Below are 27,525 nucleotides of genomic sequence, written 5' to 3' on the forward strand. Positions count from 1 at the left end.
ACATAATGATTCTCTTCTAGCTATATACAGTTGTCTATACAACAGATTATTAACTGTAATTTGCCTACTGTGTTGTAGACTACTAGAACTTCTTCCTTCTATCTGATTGTATTTTTGTACCTCTTAACTAGCTTCGTTCCTGTCCTCCTTTCCTTTCCCAGCCTCTGGTAACCACTAGTCTACTCTCTACCTCCATGAGATCCATTTTTTAGCTCCCATGTATGAGTGAGAACTTACGAAGTTTGCATTTCTGTGCCTGGCTTATTTCACCAAACCACAGCCTAGTCCCAGCACCAATTCCTAAACAACCTCAGCCCAATCCCAGCACTGATTCCTAAACAACCTCAGCCCAGTCCCAGCACTGATTCACTCACAGATGTGCATGTGCCAGTAACTTAATTGCCAGAAAAAAACTCAACACTCTTAAGACAACAAAATCCAGCTCTTAACATGCAGTGTCCACCATATCCAGCATATAATAAACATTTCTAAAATAGGGATCCTTCAAGGAAGAAAATTATTATAAAGGGGTATAAATGTTCCAGTATTAACTAAGTTGACAACCAGTAACCCAATTTAAAGTGGTATTAAAATAATTTTCTTCATCGCAACAGATAATAAAGCTGATTTTTTTTTACACAATTTTGAAAAGAGGAAGACGGCTGTATTAATCACCGTACAGTATACAAGGTAATTATGATAATCATTTTTCTGGTGAACAAGACCCCATGGCGGCCCTGCCTGGCCTCAGGCAGAGTCTCTGATAAGTTGTTTGACATCCTTTGAGCTGCATTTCAACCACCATTGCTGCTCAACTCATATTAAAAGGTGAAAGACGCTTTAGGAAAAGCACAAGAATCATGCCTAATTTAAATCATATCTGTGGTTTTTCACTAACACCATAAATTACAACCTTCCTGCTGTAAGACTTAAAATCAAATCAGAACAAGGTGCCAGCTCCCTCCATGGTGGAGAAACACTGCACAGTGGGTGAGGGCTGTTCTGGTTCTGTTGTTCCCGTCCTGAAGGTGGAGAAACACTGCACAGTGGGTGAGGGTTGTTCTGGTTCTGGTGTTGCATCTTGAAGGTGGAGAAACACTGCACAGTGGGTGAGGGCTGTTCTGTTTCTCGTGTTCCCATCCTGAAGGTGGAGAAACACTCCACAGTGGGTGAGGGCTGTTCTGGGTTCTGGTGTTCCTGTCCTGAAGGTGGAGGAACAGTGCACAGTGGGTGAGGGCTGTTCTGGTTCTGTTGTTCCCGTCCTGAAGGTGGAGAAACACTGCACAGTGGGTGAGGGCTGTTCTGGTTCTGTTGTTCCCGTCCTGAAGGTGGAGAAACACTCCACAGTGGGTGAGGGCTGTTCTGGTTCTCGTGTTCCCGTCCTGAAGGTGGAGAAACACTGCACAGTGGGTGAGGGCTGTTCTGGTTCTGTTGTTACCGTCCTGAAGGTGGAGAAACACTGCACAGTGGGTGAGGGCTGTTCTGGTTCTGGTGTTGCATCTTGAAGGTGGAGAAACACTGCACAGTGGGTGAGGGCTGTTCTGATTCTCGTGTTCCCATCCTGAAGATGGAGAAACACTGCACAGTGGATGAGGGCTGTTCTGGTTCTCGTGTTCCCATCCTGCAGGTGGAGAAACACTGCACAGTGGGTGAGGGCTGTTCTGGTTCTCGTGTTCCCATCCTGAAGGTGGAGAAACAGTGCACAGTGGGTGAGGGCTGTTCTGGGTTCTGGTGTTCCTGTCCTGAAGGTGGAGAAACACTGCACAGTGGGTGAGGGCTGTTCTGATTCTCGTGTTCCCATCCTGAAGATGGAGAAACACTGCACAGTGGATGAGGGCTGTTCTGGTTCTCGTGTTCCCGTCCTGCAGGTGGAGAAACACTGCACAGTGGGTGAGGGCTGTTCTGTTTCTCGTGTTCCCATCCTGAAGGTGGAGAAACACTGCTCAGTGGGTGAGGGCTGTTCTGGTTCTCGTGTTCCCGTCCTGAAGGTGGAGAAACACTGCACAGTGGGTGAGGGCTGTTCTGGTTCTCGTGTTCCCATCCTGAAGGTGGAGAAACACTCCACAGTGGGTGAGGGCTGTTCTGGGTTCTGGTGTTCCTGTCCTGAAGGTGGAGGAACAGTGCACAGTGGGTGAGGGCTGTTTTGGGTTCTCATGCTCCTGTCTTGAAGACTTCTCCATGAGGCTGTTTCCCGTCACGGCTGTGGATTCACAGCTGTGGCTGGGGGCCCTGCTCAGAAGCTGCTTTGGAAGGGTGTTAGGTGAAATTTCAAATCCAGTCATGCAAATACACAGCATAGCTCCACTTACCACTTTTGTACCTACTCCTATTTATAGTTAAATGGAATCTGAAGGTATTCGAAAGAAACCATATTGATGATTTATGTGGAATCTGCTGTCAGATCTACAATTTAGAAAAATTAGTTTCAACCATCTTGTCAATGGTATCATCCAGAATTAGTTATTTCTCTTTGGAAACAGGCATGGCAGTGGTTTGGGGAGGCCAGGTGTGCTGTTTAAAACAGGATCCTAGACAGAACTGGCAAAGCAGCTGGCCCCAGACAAAAGGGAATTCGCTTTTCGTTTGAAGTTGGTTTGTTCTGGTTTCATTCAGCCGTGCTGCTAGCAGCAAAGCCAGCAGACTCTTGGAGGAAGAAGAATGCATTTTTCCCTTTGAGACGTGAGAAGCGTACATCTAGTTAAGCCGACACATGTTGAGGATTTTTTTTTTCTACCTAATGGTTTTCAAGACGACATAAGCAGGAAAGAATGGTTGTTATCAACTGCTCTCCTGCAGAACTGTAACATACGGCAGCTATAGAAGCTGGGGGGGCCCAAGAGCCGAGCACGCACCTGCCGCCTCTCTGTCCTGCTCTGTCGTGGGACCAGGTATTGATGGAAGCCAGCAATTTCCCTAATTGGACGCAATGGTAGAAAAGTTAGATTTGGTATAATTAAGACTATAGGAAATTTTCTTTTAGATCGGTTTAATCTTTTCTGCCTAGCCATGGTTTGGAATGAACAAACTCTTCTTCCAGCTAAGGTCATATTTAGCATAAAGAACCCAGCTCAGGACTGATTGTGGTTAACATCAGTCTTGCACACTTTTTGTTGAGGGCCTTCACCACTGTAAAAATTCTGAGGACCCTTGTTTTGAGTGTGAAAGAACTGGGCATAGTATATTGTGGTTCTCCTCCTAGTTACTTTCAGTTCCTTGAGGAAAGCACGAGTACTGCTGCTCCAGGAAAGGCATCTGGGCAGGTTGGGGTCCGTCTCCGGGGGCCTGACAGCTCCCCCATCCAGCCCTTTGTTTTGCAGAAGAAGGTTCCAGTCCTCGGATTAAAATTTTACTGTTTAGATTTCATGATAGAAATTACCTTAGGCCTAAACAGAGTTATATTAAAATACTTGCATATTTATTTATTTCAAGGAATTTTGTTCTTAGTTTGGCAGAAAAATCTGCCAACAATACTTGGTGGCCGATTTAATGAACATGTAGAACTGCACTTTGTAATTGTCCACAGCGTGCTCACATTTCAAAACCTGAAACAAATTTAAGTTAGAGGTTTTTGTCAGGACCCCACTCTGCAAGCTCCATGCATCACTGAATTCACGAGTGGCTCCCCCTGCAGCAGGGTGAGGGCTGAGAGCAGATGTAGGCGTGGACGTAAGAGCCGGAGCCCAGGGTGGCTGCACAGGCAGGGACAGGAGGAGTGTAGCTGCGTTACTGAGTTCTGTGTGCACGTGTGTGCCCACAGGGAGACCGAGGTGCCGCGTGCAGCTTCTGTGTGTATGTGCACGTTTGTGTCCACAGGGATATTGAGGTGCCGCGTGCAGCTCCTGTGTGTGTGTGTGTGTGCTCGTTTGTGTCCACAGGGATACCGAGGTGCCATGTGCAGCTCCTGTGTGTGTGCGTGCACGTTTGTACCCACAGGGATATTGAGGTGCCACGTGCAGCTTCTGTGTGTGTGTGCTCGTTTGTGTCCACAGGGATATTGAGGTGCCGCGTGCAGCTCCTGTGTGTGTGTGTGTGTGCTCGTTTGTGTCCACAGGGATACCGAGGTGCCATGTGCAGCTCCTGTGTGTGTGCGTGCACGTTTGTACCCACAGGGATATTGAGGTGCCACGTGCAGCTTCTGTGTGTGTATGTGCACGTGTGTGTGGTGAGAGATGAGGTGCAGGGCACAGTTCTCGTGTATGTACGTGTGTGTGTACGCGCATAGGTGTGTAGGTACTGTATGTGTGCCCACGTGTGGAGACTTATATGCAGGATGCAGTTTTTATCCGATTCTTTTCCCGCCAAGGCCTGCTCAGTGCAGACGTGGGAAGAGGCTGGAATGTGCAGCTTCAGGGGCCGCCCCAGCGGGACTTGCGGATGTAGAAACACCTCTCTCAGGCTTTAGGGTTTGGCATAATGGCTCATTATTAATGCTCAGCCAACTGTAAAGCCGCTCCAGGTCCCGCCCATCTCTGTCTGCTGGAGGAGGGTGCCAGCCCTGCTGAGGCGGCCACACGTACCCATCAGGCACAGCCCCTGGGGCTCACTGGACAGGGCCTACTTGATGTTTGCTGTCAGGGACCCTGGCCCCCAGAGACCCCATGCTTGGCCCCTCTGGGGTCCACTGCTCTCCTCTGCTCTGGGCCCCATCCTGGGCACCCAGGCTCTGGCTCCACCCTGTCCTGCGATTGTAAGTTGCACGATGTTGCCCCTGAGGCCTCCAACAAGCCTGGACAGCCCGGCCTTCCTAGGAGGAAGGAGGGGCTGCCAGGCCTGAAGGCTCACCTGGGAGAGTCTTGGGTGCTCCCTTACCCATCTGCTCCCACAGCAAGACCTTCTTACCCTCAGGCCCTGCTCAGATGCCCCTTCTTCCAGGAAGCTGGCCTAGACTCCGGACACTGCTGAGGGCTCACCCTGGTATCCCACCTGCCCATCCCCGCCCTGGGTCTGGCCTCACCCTGGACTGTGAGTCCCTGGAGGACAGGGGTTGCCCTGGGCCTGGGCTTGGTAGGCATGTGTCAGTGAGGAGGGGAACTGAGCGAAGGCTTTCTCTGCACTTGCCCTGGTGTGGCCAGGAGCTCTGGCTGGACCTCTGTGGGGCTCATCAGAGAGCAGCTAGCATCACCACCTGGCCCAGTAGCTCCCAATCCAGTGATCTGGGTGGGGCTGGGGCACCAGCTTGGGTCCAGGTGTGCCAGGTGTGTATACCTGGGCTTCAGGGATATAGGAATTAGAGTGTGGTGGAGTGGAGCAGCACCTTTCTGGCACAGTAGCCACACAGGCTCAGGGAATTAGGAGAGAAGAGGCCTCGAAACAGAGACTACCAGCTTGACCCCAAACTCTGGAGCACTCAGCCATCCCCTGCCACCAGGGCCTGCATCTCCAATGGGCTTCCCTTGTGGATTGGGTTGGTTATGGGAATCAGAAAACCATTTCAGGAGAGTAAGACATTTGCTGGGTGAAGCTTTTCACCAGGACCTGGGAATCTTTCTAAATCTATTCAGGTGATAAAGTCAGTGCGTTAGGAACCAGGGATGATGTGGCTTTTGGTGATTGCTGACCTCTTTAAAGAATGTAGAACAGAAACCCAGAGAGGCAAGGCACGCTCCCTTCCTTCCCCCTTGCCATCCTTCCTTCCTAGCACCCTGTTGTACCAACTTTGGGCCAATGGAACTTTTAGCCTTAGAAGCATCTTCAGCGTCTCCAGCGGAGAGGGTCAAGAATCCAAAATACACAGAAGCCTGAGTGGAAAGCAGGGCTGGTGTAGACAGACCGGGTGCAGATGGCTGGGTGTAGACAGACCGACCTGCACACCAGGCCCTGTTTGGGACGAGGCTTCCTAGACAGGTGTTGATTCAATGGTGGTTTCTGACTCTGCACAGATAGGAAACCAGAGATGGGCACGGGTACCTGGGCCAGACGCCAGGAGCCATCACTGGGTCCTGATGGGCCTGAGCAGCTGTGACCAGGTGGCAGCCCAGAGCGAGCCTCCTGGGGGTGTGGGTTTCACACCCGACCTTCTCAGTCACCACGCTGCTGTGCTGAGAAAGTGGCCATTGATGGGAACTGGGGCAGAGCAGGGGCAGTGTGGGTGCCCCCGCTGTCCCCAGGGCCCTGCTTGAAGGAGGCACAGGTGTCTGCTGCCCACAGATGTCCTGCTTTTTGTGGGGAGATCAGGAGGTCAGGAGTTTGAGACCAGCCTGGCCAACATGGTGAAACCCCATCTCTACTGAAAATAGCAAAATTAGCCAGGTGCGGTTAGTGGTGGTACACACCTGTAGTCCCAGCTACTCGGAAGGCTGAGAGAGGAGAATCACTTGAACCCGGGAGGCGGAGGTTGCAGTGAGCCTAGGTCACACCACTGCACTCCAGCCTGGGTGACAGAGCAAGACTCTGTCTCCAAAAAAAAAATCTGGCAATTTTTTGCTGAGGCAAAGGCCACAGCAGTGAATTAAAAGTACCTCCCATGCCCCCTCCAGGTGCCACACCCTGGGCTACAGCATTGTGGGTATCACCATGTGTTGGTGCCAGAGGGACACGGTAACCCACAGGTGACACAGAAGCTGGGCTGGGCTGGGCTGTGTCCCCTGTGGGCGTGGAGCTGCCAGCCAGGGAATGCAGATAGGCTGAGAAACAAGCATCTTAACTTTAAAATGTTACCCTCGTTTCAATAAAATTTTTAAGTTAATTGGGAAAATAAATCCTTCATTGAAGAGTGAAGCTTTAAAATGGGTTTTTGGACACCGTCTTCCATTCCTGCTCTACCGCCACTGCCCCATTGGCTAAGTGATTGCACAGAGTTCAGGGCAAAGCTCAGCGAAGTGCCAAGGGACTGGCGGGCACCGGAACTGTAGCAGCTGCTCTGCAGCACACATGCACACACCAGTCGCTCTGCAACACACATGCACACATCCACACAATCTACAACACACGTGCACACACCGGTTGCTCTGCAACACACATGCACACACCCACACAATCTGCAACACACGTGCACACACTCACACGTTCTGCAACTCACGTGCACACACCCACACAATCTGCAACACATGTGCACACACCGGTCGCTCTGCAACACACGTGCACACATCCACAGGACTCAGGAGCAATCGAAAGCTGCTATGAATAAACCTGGTTCATGGCTCACTTGGCTTACTCAGCGCCTCAACCTACCCAACGCTCGGTCTGCAGGCAGCTTCCCTGGGGCAGCTCTGGCCTGGCCCAGGCCCTGAGTGGCCCCAGTGGGAGCCATCCTGAGGAGGGGGTGCAGGTGGGACCCACTGAGTGGAGCATGGGGTCTGCCCCAGTCACCATGGAATCAGGCAGAGGTAGGGCCAGGGCTTGACAGCGCAGTGCACCAGCCGTCTCCTTCCTCATATCTGGCAGTTCAGATGATGGCCCTGGACAGAGCTCTGGGCTGCTGACCACATCTGGACTTGAGGGTGGGGGAGGAATGGGCCCAGATTTGGGAATCAGAGAAGTAGGAGGACGCCTCTCCCGGGGATGGCCCAGTGTCGGCATTTCAGCCCCTGCGGAACAGGCCTCTCCCGGGGATGGCCCAGTGTCGGCATTTCAGCCCCTGCGGAACAGGCCTCTCCCGGGGATGGCCCAGTGTCGGCATTTCAGCCCCTGCGGAACAGGCCATTCAAGACGCCTCTCCTAGATCATGTTCCTCTTTCCTGCCCATTTCTCCTGTGTCAGTTGAGCCTTTGCCCCAAATCCCAAGGCACAGCCATCCTGGTGCCCGATGTGGGTGATTCTGTCCCCGGCCTGAGACGGGCCCACTCATTCTCATGGACTGTGTGTTTGCTGTGTGGCTCAGGTGTGATTTGAGTTTTTGGAAATTAGATCGCATAGCATTTCTGCATGAACTCAGACTGTATTTAGATCATTCCTGTCAACAAGTGAGTGGCCCTGTCGGGTGGGTGAGAACAAGCCAGTGTGTGCAGGGAAGGGAGCTGACCCGTGGGGTGGCCAGGCCGGCAGGAGGCTCTACTGTGGGACACAGGACTCAGGAGCCCAGCCCTGACCTTCCCTGAGTCACGTGGTTTCCAGAAGCTGAGCTCTGCTGTAGGTACCTCCAGTCACAGGCCCAGCTGACAAGACAGACCCTTCTCCCACTGCAGGCCAGAGGAGTCCGTGTTTTATTTTCAATTTCCTTAGAAAATTATCTGTGTGATTAGCTATTCAGAGGTGTTTCTGATGTAACTGTTGTGCCATTATAGAAACTGACTTCACAATTTTTAGCTTCTTTGGCTTTCACTGCCTTGCAGTTCTTTTCTACACACATGAGCCTTGTGGTATTTCCTCAGGGATTGTTACTCTAAAAACAGCATTACAAATTTTTAAACAAGAATCATTGCCTCTTCATAAAAGCATGTTGCACCAAAATGTCAAGCGGAAATCAGTGGCCAATGATCCTGTTTTTAGGGTGCCAAATGGGCACAATTCAGCAACCTTGAGGAGGGCACCCTAAGGTTTTCACCATCAGTACTGTTTAAATGAAAACAAAATCATCGACACAATTAAAATGTATTTGCTGTGGATGAGCTTGTTTTCTGAGAACAAAGTGGTGCGTGGGCCAGCTCTGTCCTCCCCACAAGTGGTTGTCCCCTCCTCCCTGTACAAACCCAGGAGAGCCGGGAGGGATAGCTCCCGCGGGACTCACAGCCCCACCCCAAAGACCCTATGCTGTTCAGGTGCAGGGGATGAAACTTACCCAAATCTAGGCTTGGTTGTGCCTCAGTGTGAGTGTGATAGGAATGGCAGCCCACATTTTTAGAGGTGGTATATAGAGCCCCTGCCCCAGGACAGGGCCACAGGTCTGCCTAATGCACCTGCTCCTCTGCTGTGTGACAGCACAAGGAGAACCACCAGGAGCTCGCCCTGCACCATGGATTCGCCTGCACCTTTTGTCTTTCTCAGTTAACTCACATCATGCCAGACACAGGACAAGGGACTTCCGTGTGGATCCTTCAGTGCCAGCCTTGGACTGTGGTGTGCACCTGTCTTGAGTTATGTCCCTAAAGTTTCTGAATTCTCTCTTTCATTTCAGGATCTGGAATCTCTTGATGCCTATATCCAGAGGACGCTCTCTGCCTTGTACCCACCGTTTGAAGCCACGGCAGCCACGGTGCTCTGGCAGCTGTTCAGCGTGGCTGAGAGGTGCCACGGTGGGGACGGGCTGCACTGCCTCACCAGCTTCCTCCTCCCAGCCAAGAGGGCCCTGCAGCACCTGCAGCAGGAAGCCTGTGTGAGTACCTCCCCTGTAGCTCTGAGACTGTGGCCAACCTGGAGGAACCTGCCCTTTCCCTGGGCAGGGCAGGAATTGGGCCCATCAGGGCACTGGCTCAGTTCTTTCCTCTGGCTTCTGGCTCCTCCCACCCTCATCCCAAATGAAGGGTCAAACAAGGTTGCATGTCCCAGCAACAAGGGTTTCTCAGGCTTCCCAGGAGTGTGGAGCCCTCTTTGTCCCCCACCCCCAATAAACTTGCACTGCACTCTTCGAAGGAAGGAGATAAGTCATTCTCCAGAGGAGGCACCTCAGAACTAAGTTACTACAGCAGTCACAGTGCAGGCCCACCTGGAAGGGACTGTACTGAGCACTTCAGAGCTAAGTTACTGCAGCAGTAACAGTGAAGGCCCACCTGGAAGGGATAGTAGTGAGAACCTCAGAGCTAAGTCAGTGCAGCAGTCACGATGCAGGCCCACCTGGAAAGGATTGTAGTGAGCACCTCAGAGCTAGCTCACTGGAGAAGTCACTGTGCAGGCCCACCTGGAAAGGATTGTAATGAGTACCTCGGAGCTAGGTCACTGGAGCAGTCACTGTGCAGGCCTACCTGGAAGGGATTGTAGTGAGCACCTCAGAGCTAAGTCACTGCAGCAGTCACTGTGCAGGCCCACCTGGAAGGGATTGTAGTGAGCACCTCAGAGCTAAGTCACTGTGCAGGCCCACCTGGAGGGGATTGTGGTCTCAGTGCCAGACCAGCAAAGTAAGGCAGATACCACGCTAATGCCAGACACACGAAGTTTTTGGTTTCCCAGCACATATACAAGTTATGTTTATGCTATAGTCTAAGTGTGCAATAGCTTTAGGTCTAAAAACAGCATACATACCTTAATTTTAAAATATTGATTAAAAATGCTAATGATTATCTGAGCCTTCGGTGAGTCATAATCTCTTTATTGGTGGAAGGTTTTACCTTAATGTTGATGGCTGCTGACTGATCATGGAAGTGGTTGCGGAAGGTTGGGGCGGCTGTGGCAGCTTCTTAAAATGAGACCACAATGAAGTTTTCCACATTGACTCTTCCTTTTATGAACGATTACTCCAACAGGCAATACCGTTTGACAGCATTTTACCCACCATAGAACTTCTTTCAGAATTGGAGTCGATCCTCTCACACCCTTCTGTTTATCAACTAAGTTTATGGAATACTCTAAATCCTTTGTTGTCATTTCAACAGTGTTCACAGCATCTTCATCAGGAGCAGATTCCATCTTTTGGTTTTTGGGTTTTTTTTTGAGATGGAGTCTTGCTCTGTCACCCAGGCTGGAGTACAGTGGTGCAATCTCAGCTCACTGCGACCTCCGCCACCCAGGTTCAAGCAATTCCTCTGCCTCAGCCTCCTGAGTAGCTGGGATTACAGGCACCCACCACCATGCCTGGCTGATTTTTGTGTTTTTAGTAGAGGCAGGTTTCACCATGTTGGCCAGGCTGGTCTTAAACTCCTGACCTCAGGTGATCCACCCGCCCCAGCCTCCCAACAGATTCCATCTTAATAAACCATGTTCTTTGCTCATCCATAAGAAGCAATTCCTCATTCATTCAAGTTTTATCCTGAGATTGCAGCAGTTCAGTTACATCTTCAGGCTCCACTTCTAATCCTAGTTCTCTTGCTATTTTCCCCACGTCTGCAGTTCCTTCCTCCATGGAAGGCTTGAACCCCTCAATGTCATCCACGAGGGTTGGAATCAACCTCTTCTTAACTCCCCTTCATGTTGCTATTTTGACCTCCTCTCATGAATCTTAAATGTTCATAATAGCATCCAGAATGGTGAATCCTTCCCAGAGGTTTACAATGTGCTTTGCCCAGATCCATCAGAGGAATCACTCTCTATGGCAGCTATAGTCTTACAAAATGTATTTCTTAAATAATAAGACTTGAAAGTCAAAATTAGTCTTGAGCCATAGGCTGCAGAATGGATGTTGTGTTACCACAGATGGAAACATTTATCTGCTTGTGCATCTTCATCAGAGCTCTTGGGTGACCACATGTACTGTCGGTGAGCAGTAATATTTTGAAAGGAGTCTTTTTTTCTGAATAGTGGGTCTCAACAGTGGGCTTAAAATATCGAGTAAACCATGCCGTAAACAGACGTGCTGTCATCCAGCCTTTGTTGTTCTATTTATAGAGCAAGGCCAAGTAGACTGAGCATGATTCTTAGGGGCCCTGGGAGGTTCAGAATGGTCCATAAGCATCAGCTTCAACTGAAAGTCCCCAGCTGCACCAGCTCCTAACAAGAGAGTCAGCCTGTCCTTTGAAGCTTTGAAGGCAGGCATTGACTTCGCCTTTCTAGCTAGGAAAGTCCTAGACAGCATCTTCTTCCAATAGAAGGCTGTTTTGTCTACATTGAAAATCTGTAGTTAAGCACAGCCACCTTCATCAATGGTCTTAGCCAGATCTTCTGGATTACTTTCTGCAGCTTCTCCATCAGCACCTGCTGCTTCACCTTGCATTTTTATGTTAAGGAGATGCCTTCTTTCCTTAAACCTCATGAACTCACCTCTGTTAGCTTCAAGCTTTTCTTCTGCAGCTTCCTCACCTCTCTCAGCCTTCATAGAACTGAAGAGAGTTAGGGGCTTCATCTGGGTTAGGCTTTGGCTTAAGGGAATGTTGTATCTAGGGTTTTCTCTTCTATCCAGACCACTAAGACTTTCTCCATGTCAGCAATAAGGCTGTTTCTCTTTCATATCATTTGTGTGTTCCTTAGAGTGGACTTTTAATTTCCTTCAGTAGCTTTTCCTTAGTGTTTACAGCTTAGCCGACTTCTAGGTGCAGGAGGCCTAGCTTTTGGCCTGGCTGGGGCATTCAGCATGCCTTTCTCACAAAGCTTAATCATTTTTAGCTTTTGATTTAACGTGAGAGATGTCCAACTCTTCCTTTGACTTGAACGCTTAGATGCCATTGCAGGGTTGTTACTTAGCCTAATTTCAATATTATTGTGTCTTAGGGAATAGGGAAGTCCAAGGAAAGGGAGAGAGATGGAGGAATGGCCAAGTCAGTGGTGCAAACTTCGGAACACACACAATGTTTATTGATTAAGTTTGCCGTCTTATATTGTCATGGTTCATGGCACACCAAAACAATTACAATAGTAACACCAAAGGACTCTGATTACAGATCATCATAACAGATATGATAATAATGGAGTTTGAAATATTGTGAGAATTACCAAAATGTGACACAGAGACACGGGGTTGCCACAAATCTTCAGTACATGAAAAATACATTATCTGCAGAGCTCAATCAGCTGGAACACAGTAAAACAAGATTGTCTGTACATACAGATAAGTCCTGCTTAATGAATTTATTGTATGTTTAGTCTGTTTCTTGGGATATTTATGCTGTAGGTTGTTCTTGAGGCCGGGGTAAAACTGTAGTGATAGCCAGGTTGTGGGTGTGTTGCAGCAAGCTGCTGGAAGGCACCTGGCTAGGTCCTAAAAAGCACAGCCTTTGTTAACCAGCACCACTTAGCACTCCACTGAAATTGAATTAGGGCGTTGTTTTGAAACTACCACTGGGCCACTTTGGTTTGTTAGACTCATTGAATGTCTTTTGGTTAGAATGACAGGGCTAGGGGAAGGGCCAGGCACAACCTAGATTTGATTCCTTACGTGAGGTGGTCTGTTCAGAAGACGTTTTCCTTTGTGAGGGTGTACCTTTTGCATATTGCAAGGATGTTGACTGATGTGGGGAAGAAACGGAGAGGTGCCTGCTGAGAGGGTGAACGACAGCACAGGGAGCCCCGCGGCTTTTGCTGTGTCTGAAAATGCCTGGCTGCTTTCAAAGGCCTGCCTGTTTCACCTTCTTTCTGTGAAGTTTCTTTTTTTTCTCATTTTAATCAAAAACCATCCCTCTCCCAACCTACGAAATTGCTTGTCTTCTGGAAACGTCATGTGAATTATGGTACTTTAATATGGATGCATATTTACTAGTACTTAATAAGCAAAACACAAAACTTAGGGACAGTCTACTTGATTTTATATTAATTTTTGCTTTTGAACGATAAAAATAAAATTTGTTCATCTCTATAACAGGAGAAAAATGCATTTACCTTGACTACTATGAATATATGAATATAAACAGTTGATATAAATTCAATTCTGTTTTTACTCATTTATCCACTATTGTCAAAATATGTGGTTGGGAAATCATTATTAATAATAATAATATTGAGATAAATGGTCATGTGAAGCTAAGACTTCCGTGACTACTGTTGCCTGTCTCCCAACCCTCAGCCAATAAATGACATTCACTTATCAAGTTATTTGTCACTTTGTTTCATCACAGTTTGGGACAGAAATGTGTCTGGAGAAGTTTAGAGAAAAGGGCCCGGTGCGAGGGCTCACGCCTGTAATCCCAGCACTTTGGGAGGCCGAGGAGGGTGGATCACCTGAGGTCAGGAATTCGAGACCAGCCTGGCCAATATGGCGAAACCCCATCTCTACTAAAAACACAAAAGTTAGCTGGGCGTGGTGGCAGGTGCCTGTAGTCCCAGCTACTCAGGAGGCTGAGGCAGGAGAATCTCTTGAACCCAGAAGATAGAGGTTGCAGTGAGTTAAGATTGTGCCACTGCACTCCAGCCTGGGCAACAGAGTGAGACTGTCTCAAAAAGAACAAAAAATGTTTAGGGAAAAGTAATCAGAAAAATATAGAAATAGGATATTTCCATAAAAGAGAGATAGACGTGAGCTGGGAATTAGAATAAAAGAAATGAAATCAATCAAATAGAAATCAGAAAAGGAGGAGGGAGTTAGCAGAATAAAGCTGTGGGAAGTAAAAAGCACAATGCCTGTGACACCAGTCCAAAAAATAATAGACCAGCAACATTCAAAGGATTACTGGTGTAGCAATGTTCATAACAAACTAAATATCATAAAAGGCAAAGTGCATTGTTGGGTCTAAAGAAGATCATTCAATAATAATACTAGTAACAACAAGCCAGGAAGGTATAATCTGTGAACCCCTAACAACATAGTCCAAAAATGTGTGAAATATAAATGGACAGAATTGCCAGGAGAAATCCAGAATTACCGTAGGAGATTTCACCTCTCTCAAAAGCAGACGGGGTAAGCAGACCACGCACTGCTTGGGATATACATTAAACACACTGACTCTCTTCCATTAAGGGGCATACGTAGAGTGCTGAGCCCAGCAACTTTAGAATCCATATCCTTCCCAAGTACACATGGATCACTTTCCAAAGTTAACCAAAATCTGATAAAATTCTTGTCCATTTAGAAACATTTATCTCAAGGGTGTATGATCGCTTTGTGTTATTTTTGCTCTCAAGATTACAATATGCATCTTTAACTCACTACAGCCTAACTTCAATTAATATTTTAAAGTTCATGAGAGTTGGAATCAACCTCTTCTAAACTCCCCTTCATGTTGGTATTTTGACTTCCTCTCATGAATCTTAAATGTTCATAATAGCATCCAGAATGGTGAATCCTTTCCAGAGGTTTACAATGTACTTTGCCCAGATCTAGGGTAATAATATCTCTCAGTAGTATAATTTCATTTACTTCCCCAACACTTTGTGCTTTTGTTGTCATATATTATATATATATATGATTAGAGGATATTGGAGAGCCCACACTCTTCTCCTCCTCCTCCTTTTTTTTTTTTTTTTTTTTTGAGACAGGGTCTCACTCTGTCCCCCAGGCTGGAGTGCAGTGGTGCGATCTCGGCTCACTGCAGCCTTGACCTCCTGTACTCAAGCGATCCTCCCACCTCAGCTTCCAAACTAGCTGGGACTACAGGCGTGTGCCAGCGCACCTGGCTAACTATTTTATTTTTAAAATTTTTTGTAGGGATGGGCTTTCACTATGTTTCTCAGGCTGGTCTCAAACTCCTGGGCTTAAGCAATCTTCCTGCCTCAGCCTCCCAAACCACTGGGATTACAGGTGTGCGCCACCATGCCCAGCCTTCTTAAGTGTACATGTAGTTTACTAGGATTGACCATTGTCCGTAAAGTGTCAACAAATACCAAAGAATTTATATCTAAAGGCCACAGTTCAATAAAACTAGAAATCAACAACAACAAGAAACCCTTACATTTGGGAAATGTTTTTACCCATTTATGTCTAATGTTCCATTACTGGAACACTAAGCTTGTGGGAGTTATTTATATCCTACTGCTGAATGTCATCGCCAAGGTCTGATTTTTCACACACAAAAAATTTGCAACCTCCAGCATAAATGGGTTAATGTACTGCTAAATAAAGGATGACAAAACCACCAAGGAAATTGTCAAAATATTTAGAGCCAAAGAACAGATGTGTCCAGTTACAATGTGGAGGAACGTGAAGACCTTTACCACCAAAACAATAAGAAACCCCTAAAGAAGCCTACACAATTGCATCTTCCTTCAAAGCCACCCAAGAGGTATGGATATGGAAGACAACTAAAAGGACCAAACTGTGGAGAGACAGTGCCGTCCTAAATGAGTAAATAACAGAAGCCACTGTCATGCCTGGGGCCAGTCACTGAGGCTGGAGGAGGATGGAGAGGGGAGCAAGCCCACTAGAGAAGGACCTTCTTTGCTGAGACAAGGAGAAATCAGCAAAATTTAGGAAACCTCTGGGCTGACAGATTAGAATCTGAAGGAGCCTGGAATGCAGGTGAATCTTTTCTACCAAGTAATTCTCTTATAGGGAATTTTGCTGAGTAAGTGGAAATTGAAGGGTGGGACTAGAAAGCAAAAAGAAATCTCAGAATCTCGTAGTCACATGGGCTGGGTGCACTGGCATTATCATGCCTGTAATCCCAGTACTTTGCAAGGCTGAGGGGGAGGATCGCTTGAGCCCAGGAGTTCAGTAGCATTCCGCGCAACATAGTGAGAGCACAGCTCTACAAGAATTTTTCTAAAACTTAACCAATCATGGTGGGTGGTGCATGCCTGTGGTCCCAGCTACTTGGGAGGCCAAGGTAAGAGGATTACTTGAGCCTGGGAGATTGAGGCTGCAGTGAGCTCTGATAGTACCACTGCACTTGGCCTGGGCAACATAGCAAGACCCTGCCTCAAAAGCTAAATTATAGTCATACAGTTCCAAAGAGTTGTAATCTCCAACTCTTACAGTCTCATGGTCTCAAAATCTCGTCATCTAACAGTCTTAAAATTTCAGTCCCGTGGTTTCAACATCTCTCAGTTCTTATTCCAGGCTCCCCCTGGAGAGAGAGAGAGATGGACTCACCATCAAAGGAGTTGCAACTAGAGATAGGCTGAAATTAATCAACCTTAAAACCAAACTCCACCCAATTAAAATCTGATAAGAAGGTCCTGGTGGCCAGTGAAGTCTGAGGCTGGGCTGAAAGGTGGAGAGAGATCTCATTGCACTCCTGTAACTTTAATTCCAAGGCTTTCAGAGAGGAATTAAAGCCACAACCCTGCCCCAAATTGGCTCTGTTTCCAAATGCATTACACTGATAAGCCCCTCACCTAACTGCCTAACAGAAGAAAGAACATTTCCTCTTGAAAGGAAACATGCCTGCATTAGACAAAATCCCTGAGATAAAATTTAAGAATTGGGTGATTTGCAAAGGTACCAGATTTTATCATTTTCATAAATAACAGCAAAATTCTCAATAGAAACAGACCACCCAGGTGTTGGAATTATCAGAGACTTCTTAAAAACTATAATAAATATATTAAATAACCTATAAGTAAATATGGCAGATGAAGTAGATGAAGAGGTGGAGAGTTTCAGATTTGGAAAGTATTTTAAAAGAAGAAAATGGGCCAGGTGTGGTGGCTCATGCCTGTAATCCCAGCACTTTGGGAGGCTGACGCAGGCGGATCACGAGGTCAGGAGATCGAGACCATCCTGGCTAACACGGTGAAACCCCATCTCTACTAAAAATACAAAAAAGTTAGCCAGTCGTGGTGGCGGGCACCTGTAGTCCCAGCTACTCAGGAGGCTGAGGCAGGAGAATGGCGTGAACCCAGGAGGCAGAGCTTGCAGTGAGCGGAGATTGCACCACTGCACTCCAGCCTGGGTGACAGAGTGAGACTCCGTCTAAAAAAAAAAAAAGAAAGAAAATGGAAATCTCCAAACTAAAAAATACAAGATCTGTAATTAAAATGCTTAATGAATGGGATTAATGCAGATTGGACACAACAAAGAAAGGATACATGAATTTGAAGACCTGCCAAAGAAAGTCATCCAAATGGAAGTACAGAGAGAAAGGAGAATGAGGAAAAAACAAACAAAATCTCAGTAACTGGTGTGATTATCAAGCAGTCGAAGTGTGTATAATTGCATTCACAGAAGGGGAGGAAAGTGAGAAAAGGGCAGGACAAATAAAGAACTATTGTTGGAATTCTTTTCAATTTGTTTAAAACCAGAGAAACCTGGATCCAGGAAGCTCATCATCAGCTGACAGGAAGGAGGCAAACTGCATGCAGCAGGGAACAGTAAGAATGACCGATGACTTCCTCACAAGCACTGGGCTTCAGAAGACAATGGAAAAACATCTTTTAAATGTTGAAAGAAAAAAATTCTATATCCAGCAAAAATAAATGTGTACATCCAGCAAAAATATCTTTCAAACATGAAGGCAAAATAATGACATTTTTAGGTTAATAGAAGAGTAGACCAGCAGAGGTGCAATAAAAGAAATGCCAAAGGGTGGTCTTTAGGTTGAAGGGAAATGATACTAGATAGGTGAAGGGTACAAGAAAGGCTAAATACGTGAGTAAATATCAATGTCTTTCAAAGATTATTAACTACTTAGATCAGTGTATCATGGGGTTTTTAATCAATGTAAAAGTAAAATATATGACAACAAAAGCACAAAGTGTTGGGGGAAGTAAATGAAATTATATTACTGAAAGGTTATTACATTGTTTTGAATTTTAAAATATTAATTGCAGTTAGGCTGTAGTGAGTTAAAGATGCATACTGTAATCTTGAGATCAAAAATAACACAAAGAGATACAACTAAATATTCAAGAGATAAAATGGAATCCAAAAAATAGAGGATAAAAGGAAGAACAAAAGAACAAAGAATAGAGTGGACAAATAGAAATTATATAACAAGATGATAAAGTTGATTCAACCATATCAATAATTATTTTAAATGTAAACCAAACACACTCCACGTAAAAGGCAGAAATGGACAGACTCAAAAAAAGGCAAGAGCACCTAAACGTTCGTTGTATAAAATGCCCTTTATTTTTAATTATTTATTTATTTATTTATTTATTTTTAGATGGAGTCTTGCACTGTTGCCTGGGCTGGAGTGCGGTGGTGCAATCTTAGCTCCCTGCAACCTCTGCCTCCCAGGTTCAACCAATTCTCCTGCCTCAGCCTCCCAAATAGCTGGGATTACAGGCATCCACCACCACGCCCAGCTAATTTTTTGTATTTTTAGTAGAGATGGGGTTTCACCATGTTGGCCAGGCTGGTCTCAAACTCCTGACCTCAGGTGATCCACCTGCCTCGGCCTCCCAAAGTGCTAGGATTACAGACATGAGCCACCGCACCTGGCCAAAATGCCCTTTGAATATAAAGACACACGAAGATGGAACCTAAAAGAATGAGGAAATACCACTAAGCATAAGAAAGTATGTGGTGGATTAATATCAGATAAGTAAGATTTCAAGACAATGAGTATTACCAGAGACAGGGACAATTTGTAGCAACAAAAGCCTCAATTTATCAACACAGTGCCTAATAATAGAGCTTCAAAATACATAAAACCAAACAATTGACAGCAGTAAATGTAGGTTTTTTATGCTCTCCTCTCAGCAATTCATAGAACAATTGGAAAAAAAATCGTTAAGAATATCAAAAACCTGAACAACGTTAATAATAAACTTGACCTATTTGACATTTCTAGAACATTGCACACAACAAATGCAGAATACACATGCTGTTGAAGCTCACATTGAACCACTTCACAAAATAAACTACATACTGTAGATGATTTTTTTCAAAGTATCAATAATTTTCTAAGGACAGAGATCAGAGGTTTTTTTTTTCTGACTACAGTGTTATTAAACCAAAGCTCAATAACATAAAAGAGATAACTAGAAACTCACAAAATACTTGGAAATTATGTATTTCTAAATAATCCATAGGTAGAAAAGATTACAATGTCCATAAGGGATATTGGTCTATATTTTTCTTTTGTCTGCTGTCTTGGTAGTGCTTCTTAGAATGAGTTAGGAAGTATTCCCTCCTCTTTAATTTTTTGGAAAAATTAGAAAAGGGGTAGTATTCTTATTTAAATGTTTGGTAAAATTCACCAACGAAACCATGAGTTCCAGGCTTTTCTTTGTTAAAAGATTTTTAGATTACTGATTCAGTCTACTTAGCAGTCATAGGTATATGCACATTTTAAATTTCTTCCTGATTTAATCTTGGTAGGCTTTGTGTCTCTAGGAATTAATCTAGATTATCCAATTTATTGATGGTACAGCTAATAATAATTTTTCATAATCCTTTTTATTTCTGTAGAATCAGTAGTAAGTAATATCCCCTCTTTAATCTGATTTTAGTAACATAAATCTTTTTTCAGTCCAGTTAGCTAAAGGTTTGTCAACTTTTTTTATCTTTCCAAGAACCAATTGTTGGTTTCATCCATTTTGTCTCTCGTTTTTCTATTCTTTCATGTATCTCTGTTCTAATCTTTATTGTTTCCTTTCATCTGCTAGCTTTGGGTTTAGTTTTTTTCTTCTTTTTCTAGTTCCTTAAGTTGTAAAGTTAGGTTGTTGATTTGTGATCTTTACTTTTTGAAAATGTAAGCATTTATAGCTATAAATTTCCCCCTTAACACTGCTTTTGCTGCCTCCCGTAAGTTGTAATATGTTGTGTTTTTGTTTTCATTTCATTTCAAACATCTTCTCATTTTTCTTGTGATTTCCTTTTTGATCCGTTGTTGATTAATTTCCACAATTTTGTGAATTTTTCAGTCTTATTTCTATTATTGACTTCTAACTTCATCCCTTTGTGATCGGCGAAGATAATTTGTGTGATATCTATCTTTTTAAGTTTACCAAGACTTAATTTGTGGCCTAACATATGTTCTGCCCTGGAAGTTGTCTCATGTGTGCACTTGAGAAGCATGTGTATGTCCAGCAAAAATACCTTTCAAACATGAAGGCAGAATAATGACACCGCTGGGTAGAGTGTTCTGCATATGTCTGTTAGATTGAGTTGGTTTATGGTGTTGTTAAAGTCCTCCATTTTTAAAAATACATCTTCTGTCTGGTTCTTCTGTCCATTGACAGAGAAACAGTGAGGTATTGAAGTCTCCAACAATTATTGTAGAGCTGTCTGTGTCTGTCTTCAATTCTGTTAATATTGCTGCATACATTTTGATGGTCTGTCATTAGGTCTGTAAATGTCTATAATTGTTATATCTTCTTGCTGTATTTAACCTTGTATTAATATATAAGGTTCTTCATGGTATCTTGTGACATTTTATTATTTAATGTCTATTTTATCTGATATTAATATAGTCATTCCTGCTGTCTCTTGGTTACTATTTGCGTGGATATATTTTCCCATCTTTTCGGTTTGGAATTGTTTATGTCTTTGAATCTCAGGTGAGTCTTTTGTGGACACCATATAGTTGGATCATGTGGGATTTTTTCAAAAATCCATTTTGCAGGCTGGGTATGGTGGCTCACACCTGTAATCCCAGCAGTTTGGGAGGCCAAGGTGGGTGGATCACCTGAGGTCAGGAGTTTGAGACCAGCCTGGCCAACATGGTGAAACCCCGTCTCTACTAAAAATACAAAAATTAGCTGGGTGTGGTGGTGTACGACTGCAATCCCAGCTACTTGGGAGGCTGAGGCACGAGAATCACTTGAACCCAGGAGGCAGAAGTTGCAGTGAGCTGAGATCACACCACTCAACTCCAGCCTGAGCGACAGAGCGAGACTTAAAAAAAAAAAAAATCAGTTTTGCCAGTTTCTGTCTCTTGATGGGGTAACACATTTATGTTTAAAGTAGTTACTGATAAACAGGGGCTCCTGTCATTTGTCCATTTGTTTTCTATGTATGTGCTGTGTAGCTTTTTTGTCCATTTCCTGCATTACTGTCTTCTTCAGTGTTTAGTTGATTTTTTGTAGTAAAAGTCTTAAATTCTTTCCTCGTTTCCTTTTGTGTACATTCTATAGCTATTTTCCTTTTGATTACCATGGGGATTACACTTATTATCCTAAAATTATAACACTAATTTGAATTTATACAAGCTTAACATTAATAACATAAACAAATTCTGTTCTTTACAGCTCTGTCTCACCCCTTTTGGTTGCTGATGTCAGAAAATTACATCTTTATACTTTATTAGTATAAAGTATTACTAATTATTACTACTAGTATGAAGTATTAGTTAAACATAAACTAATAATTCTTATAAATATATTAGTGTCTTAAATCATGTAGAAAACAAAAAGGCAGTTACAAGCCATTGTTACATTAATACTAGCTTTCATAATTTGCATATGTTTACCTGTATTGAGATCTTTATTTCTTCATAGTCCTTCAAGTTACTGTTTAATGTCCTTTGAGTTCACCCTGCTGGACTCCCTTGTTTCTGCAGGGTGGGTCTAGTGGTAACAAATCCCCCCAGCTTTTGTTTATCTGGGAATGTCTTAATTTCACCCTCACTTTTGAAGCATAGTTTTGCTAGATATAAGAGTCCTTGTCAACAGGATTTTTTTCTTTTATCATTTTGAATGTTTTGACCCACTGCCTTCTGGACTTGAAAGATTCTGATGCAAAATATGCCGACAATCTTACTAAGGATTCTTGTATGTGATGAGTCACTTCTCTCTTGCTGCTTTCAGGATTCTGTCTTTGTCTTTGTCATTCAAAAGTTGGATTATAATGTGTTTTGGTGTGTGTCTCTTTGAGTTCCTCTTACTTGGAGCTTATCAGGCTTCTTGGATGTTTGTATTCATGTCTTTCCTCAAATTTGGGAAGTTTTCACACATTATTTCTTCAAATATTCTATGCCTTTTTACTCTCCTTCTGGAACTCCCATTTTACATATGCTGGCTGCTTGATGGTATCCCACAGGTCTTTTAGGCTTTGTTCACTTTTCTTTCTTCTGCCTGCTCAAATCTGCCTTTGAGCCCCTTTAGTGAATTTTTCATTTCAGTTATTATACTTCTCAGCTCCAGAATTCCTTTGGCTTCTTTTTAGGATTTTTAATATCTTTATTGATATTTTCACTTTTTCATACATCACTTTATTTTCTTCACGTCTTTCTTTAGTTTTTTGAGCATCTTTAAGACTGTTGTTTTAAAGTCTTTTCCTAGTAGGTCTACTATCAAGTCTTTTCCAGGGACAGTTTCTAATTATTTTTTCCATTGAATGGAACATACTTTCCTGTTTCTTTAAAGGCCTTGTGACATTTTGTTGAAAATTGGACATTCAAATCTAATTATGTGACAACTCTGCAAAGCAGACTTTCCCCCTCCCTTGGGGTTTGCTTTTTATGTTGTTGAAGTGGCACTGTTTTCTGGAGTAAATACCCGGGGTTCATCATCTCACAACAAGAAGATTAAGGACATGGACACACATGAGGAGTTTAGGAGTGGAGGTTTAATAGGCAAAAGAAAGAGAAAGGAGAAGAGCTCTTACTCTCAAGACAGAGAGGGGTGCCCAAAAGAGAAATCTGGCCTGCGGCAGAGAGCACCAGATTTTATAGGCAGGCTTGAGGAGGTGGTATCCCATTTACATGGGGCCCACAGATTGGTTGGACCAGGTGTGACATTTACATAGTGTGTGGGTCGGGGAGGCTGGCCACCCCACCCTAATCTTATGCAAATGTCCTTTCTACTTGGCCAGCGCCATCTTGCCTGCTCCTTACTATACACGTGGCTGGCAAAAGAAGGGAAGATGGAGCTGCCATTCTGAACATGCCTAGTCCCAGGTAGCCTTTTCCTATTGGCACAACTGCCAGCATTCACCTGTATGAGCTTCCAGCTTGCTTGTCTATGTCTGCAGCTCAATTTTAAAGGCTGCTCTTTGTTAGAAAAGAAAATGATTTGGGGGCTGCTTTTCATTAAAAGGAAACGTTACTACAGACTTTCTTTCCTTCACTATCTGCCTAATTTCTTCTTAACTCCCATATCATTGTTTCTGCTTATTGTTAGTTTTATTATTATTATTATTATTATTATTATTATTATTATTATTATTATTATAGGCTGCCTCTGTGCCAAGGCCCAGCCTGAGGTGTAACCATAAGGTCATTTCAGTTCCTTCTGAGCCTGGTCCTTTCTTCGAGCATACATGGTCATTTTCTAATTTTCCTTGTATACATTTTTTTTAAATGTCCTAGTGTTTAATGTCTGGCTCACAAAAGGGGAAAAGAGAAAAAAATGAAAGGGGTGGCAGAAGGGCACCACCTCTTTAAATCCCCTGGAAGTCACTTCAGTGGCAGTGGTAGGTGGCGGCCGAACAGTGGGAAAAGGTGCAACAATATTGATCTTGCACCTCTTTGTCTGCACCTCTGTGGTCACCAGCCACAGTGATTAGAGCACTGTTAACGAAAAGAGTCAAACTCTGTAAAATGTTTGAAGGGATTTATTCTGAGCCAAACATGAGTGACTCTGGCCCCTGATACAGCCCTCAGGAGGTCCTGAGAACATGTGCCTGAGGTGGTCAGGGTACAGCTTGGTTTTATACATTTTAGGGATATTGAGACATCAATCAAATAAATTTAAGAAATGCATTGGTTTGGTCCAGAAAGGCAGGACAACTAGGGGATTTGGTGAATTTAAACATTTTCTGGCTGACAATTGGTTGAGTTCTTCTAAAGACCTGGAATCAATAGAAAGGAAGTGTTCAGGTAAAGATAAAAGATTGTGGAGACAAAGGTTCTTTTGAATCTTATGGTGGCTGCCCTTAGGGACAATAGATGACAGATGTTTCCTATTCAGACCTTTAAAAGGTACTAGATTTTAGTTACTCTCTTCAGGATTGGGAGGGCCCGGAAGAAAAAGATCTAGCTATGTTAATAGAGCATCTTTACAGATACAAATTTTCCCCCACCAAGGACAGCTTTGCAGGGCCATTTCAAAATATGGCAAAGAAACATATTTTGCGGTAAAATATTTTAACTTTCTTCTTTGTCACTTGATGTTATGCCAGAGTCAGATTGGAAAGTTATGATCTGTAGGGCTAAATAAAAACCACCTGATGAGAATTTATGGTTTGTAGGGCATGAACTCCCCAGACCCCTCAGATAGGCATTTAGGCAAGATTAAAAAAATCAGAGCTTAGTCCTCAGCACTGATCCACTGTATTTGGATGACAGGGGTTTTCTTTTTTGTTTCTTGGGGGTTTTTGGCCACTTTTGTTCTTGCAAGCTGCTCCAGGAACACAGGCACAGCTGCCTGCAGGGCTGGAGGTGGGGCTGCCTGCCGGGCCAAGAGCTGAAATTGACGACAGTCAACCACAATTTGCCCTTCATGCTTTTAGTAGACTCCAGAGTTCCAAAATAGTTATGGCAGACAGATTCTGCCAGTGCAGGTGTTGTCCGGATGGGGAGACAGACTGCTGGTGCCTCCTACTCCACCATCTTCCCGGAATCCTCCTCACAACTGGGATATTTTGGGGAAAAAAAAAAAATCTAGACAAGTTCTACATTCATATTTCTTCCTTAAGGTTTTTAAATTCTTGCTGCACTTTCAAGATACTTTAAGACAAAACTGTATAGGTGTGGTTAATTCAAGAAAGATGGTGGAGCTCTTCGATTCAGCAGATAATGTTTGGGGCCTCCTGTACTCATCAGGGTCCTATCGGAAGACAGAAACCACACAGAAATTTAATCAGGACTGCTTCGTACGGAGAGCTGTTATCTAGCAACAGGATCAACCATAAAGGGTGTAAACCAGAAATGAAATTCTAAGTCCCCCAACCAACTGAACAGACCCCCGGCTCCCTTGGCCAAGGAGATCCTAAAGAAACTGGAAGAATGAGTTCAGGCCGTGACAGGGAGGGGTCAGACAGGCCTTTGGAGTTTAGGCACAACTGACCAGCATTAGTATTAAAATAGAGATCAAAAGACTGATGAAACAGATTCCGTAGCAATAAGATACCAAATCTGAACCTGTGGCGTCACATGACAACAGGCCCTGAGGAAATGAAATTATTTTACTCCAAAATAGATTTCTTTGCCATATTCTGAAGCAGCCTTGCAAAATTGTCTCATTTGGGGGACATTTGCATTCTGTAGAGAATCTCCTTCCCTTTCTAGGTCTTCTCCTGACCCAGGAGAGGGGTTTAACCAAGAGTCTGACACCTTTTAAGGTACAAAAGGAGACATTTGCCATCATTCTCGCTGAAGTCTGCTACTTAGAAGCTTCATCTACAGAACAAGAACCTTGGCTTTATCCCCCTTTATCTTAACTGGAGTGTTTCTTTCTGCTGACTTCAATTCTTTAGGCAGAGCTTACCTCTTCCAACCAACTGCCAATCAGAAAAATTCTGAGTCCATCACCCCTGCCCTCCAAATTTGAGATGTCCTGCCTTTCTGGGTGAATCCAGTATATACCTTACATGTATTGATGTATGTCTTTGCCTGTAACTTCAATCTCCCTAAAATGTATAAAACCAAACTATAACTAGACCAACTCAGGCACACATTCTCAGGATCTCTTGAGGGTGTACCCCAGGTGGTGGTCACTTACATTTTGCTCAGAGTAAGCCTCTTTAAATATTTCATAGAGCTTGGCTTTCTTCATCAACAAGGGTCAATGAGAGCTATGAAGTATTCCCTAGGACTGAGGGAGAGCTCCCAAAGAGGAAATAAGCTTTCCCTAGCCCCCATCAAGATAGTGGTGGGTGAATGTGCATTAATGTATTTAAAGCTAAAATAAAATATTTAGGGTATGTATGACCCTTTTTTTTTTTTTTAATCATTACCTGCCTTAGCAAACTAATTGCCAGTCCTGACCACTCACAGCTGGAGGCATCAAAGGAATGTACAACTTAGAATGTTGCAAAGTAGGCAGTAAAAGCAGTGGGCAAGAGGACAGGCTTCACCCAGAATGTGCTTAAGAGTCACACATGCTCATAGGTCACTCAGGAAAATGTCTGTGTAGGTTTTCCCACCCAAGACCACCTTAAATCCAGATGAGTCAGAGTGAATATGAAGAGAGAGAGAGAGAGAGAAAGGAACATCCTTTCTCATCAGAAAAAGACAGACTTACTTGGCTGAAGCAAAGAGTGACACCACAAAGAGAAGGAAATTGATGGCAGAAACATCTAGAAAATTTACAATTCAAAACCATCAGCAGAAAAAACACACCAAATAAAAGCTATTCTTTACATTGTCTTTGCTGAGGGCTTATAAAAATAAGTGAAACACTAAGAGCCAATAGAAAAATTGGCAGACTTGAAGAGATAATTTACAGAAGAGATGTTACAATTTAGCATTTAAAGAATACATAAGGAAATGGTAATAACTAATATTAAGCCAAAAAAGGAGTGTAAATTGGTTTCATACCACAGTAGAGGGAAACTCATCCCTTAACGCCCCCTCATGCCCTGGGAGGTCACCTGTCCCATTGCCCAGAATGAAGCTGAACTTTTAGGAATATTGACATTCCTGGCGTGATATGTGTTTGTTATGATTGAAACCTGTAAATTGTCTCAGGAATTTCAGGCTCCTGGACAGCTTTGTGAAAGCTCATTATAAAGAAGGACTCTATGCTTATTTTTAGCAGCTGAGCTGCAGCACTTAAACAGTGAAGTCAAGTGCCCTCATTTTCAATAAGAAAACTCTGGTTCTGACACTCTCCTTGACACTGTGTTGAAACAACTTGAGTACACCACTTAGAGAAGACATCAAAATAAGAGAAAGATTTACCCTGTGTGATCTGCAGCTTTCTCAGGACTGGAACTATTCAGAACATGACTACAAGATTTATAGCATCTGGTCTAATTTGGTAGCAATCCCAGGGTAGCCAAAAGATTTACAATCTAAACCTTGGCTAGTTTGGCCAAGGAGAATCACAGAATTGTGAATTGTGTTGAGGCAAAGAAGAATGGTGTTCTTTCTCTATTTGTTTCCTTTTCAAAGCCTTGATGTACATTCCACTTGGAATAGTCTTGTCATAGTTCAGCTGTTCGTGTTATGTACATTATTATGAAATCACAGCTGATGCCCCACCCCTCTGCAAGTTCCCCTTGAAAAAGCTGCTTCCTTTTTTTTTTTTTTTTTTTACTTTAAATTCTAGGGTACATGTGCACAACGTGCAGGTTTGTTACAT

At 44.1% G+C, this 27,525-nt stretch overlaps 1 protein-coding gene across 1 annotated transcript in view; it reads left to right on the forward strand.

Annotated features, from left to right (window-relative positions):
- Positions 1-27,525, forward strand: part of PLEKHG4B (pleckstrin homology and RhoGEF domain containing G4B) — a 101,256-nt gene that overhangs the window by 13,019 nt on the left and 60,712 nt on the right. The window contains exon 2 of the mRNA XM_054555305.2: positions 9,053-9,250. Within this exon, the coding sequence (XP_054411280.1) occupies positions 9,053-9,250 (198 nt within the window). The remainder of the gene's footprint in view (positions 1-9,052; positions 9,251-27,525) is intronic.

Source organism: Pongo abelii, chromosome 4, assembly GCF_028885655.2.
Source record: "Pongo abelii isolate AG06213 chromosome 4, NHGRI_mPonAbe1-v2.0_pri, whole genome shotgun sequence".
Taxonomy (NCBI): Eukaryota; Metazoa; Chordata; class Mammalia; order Primates; family Hominidae; genus Pongo; species Pongo abelii.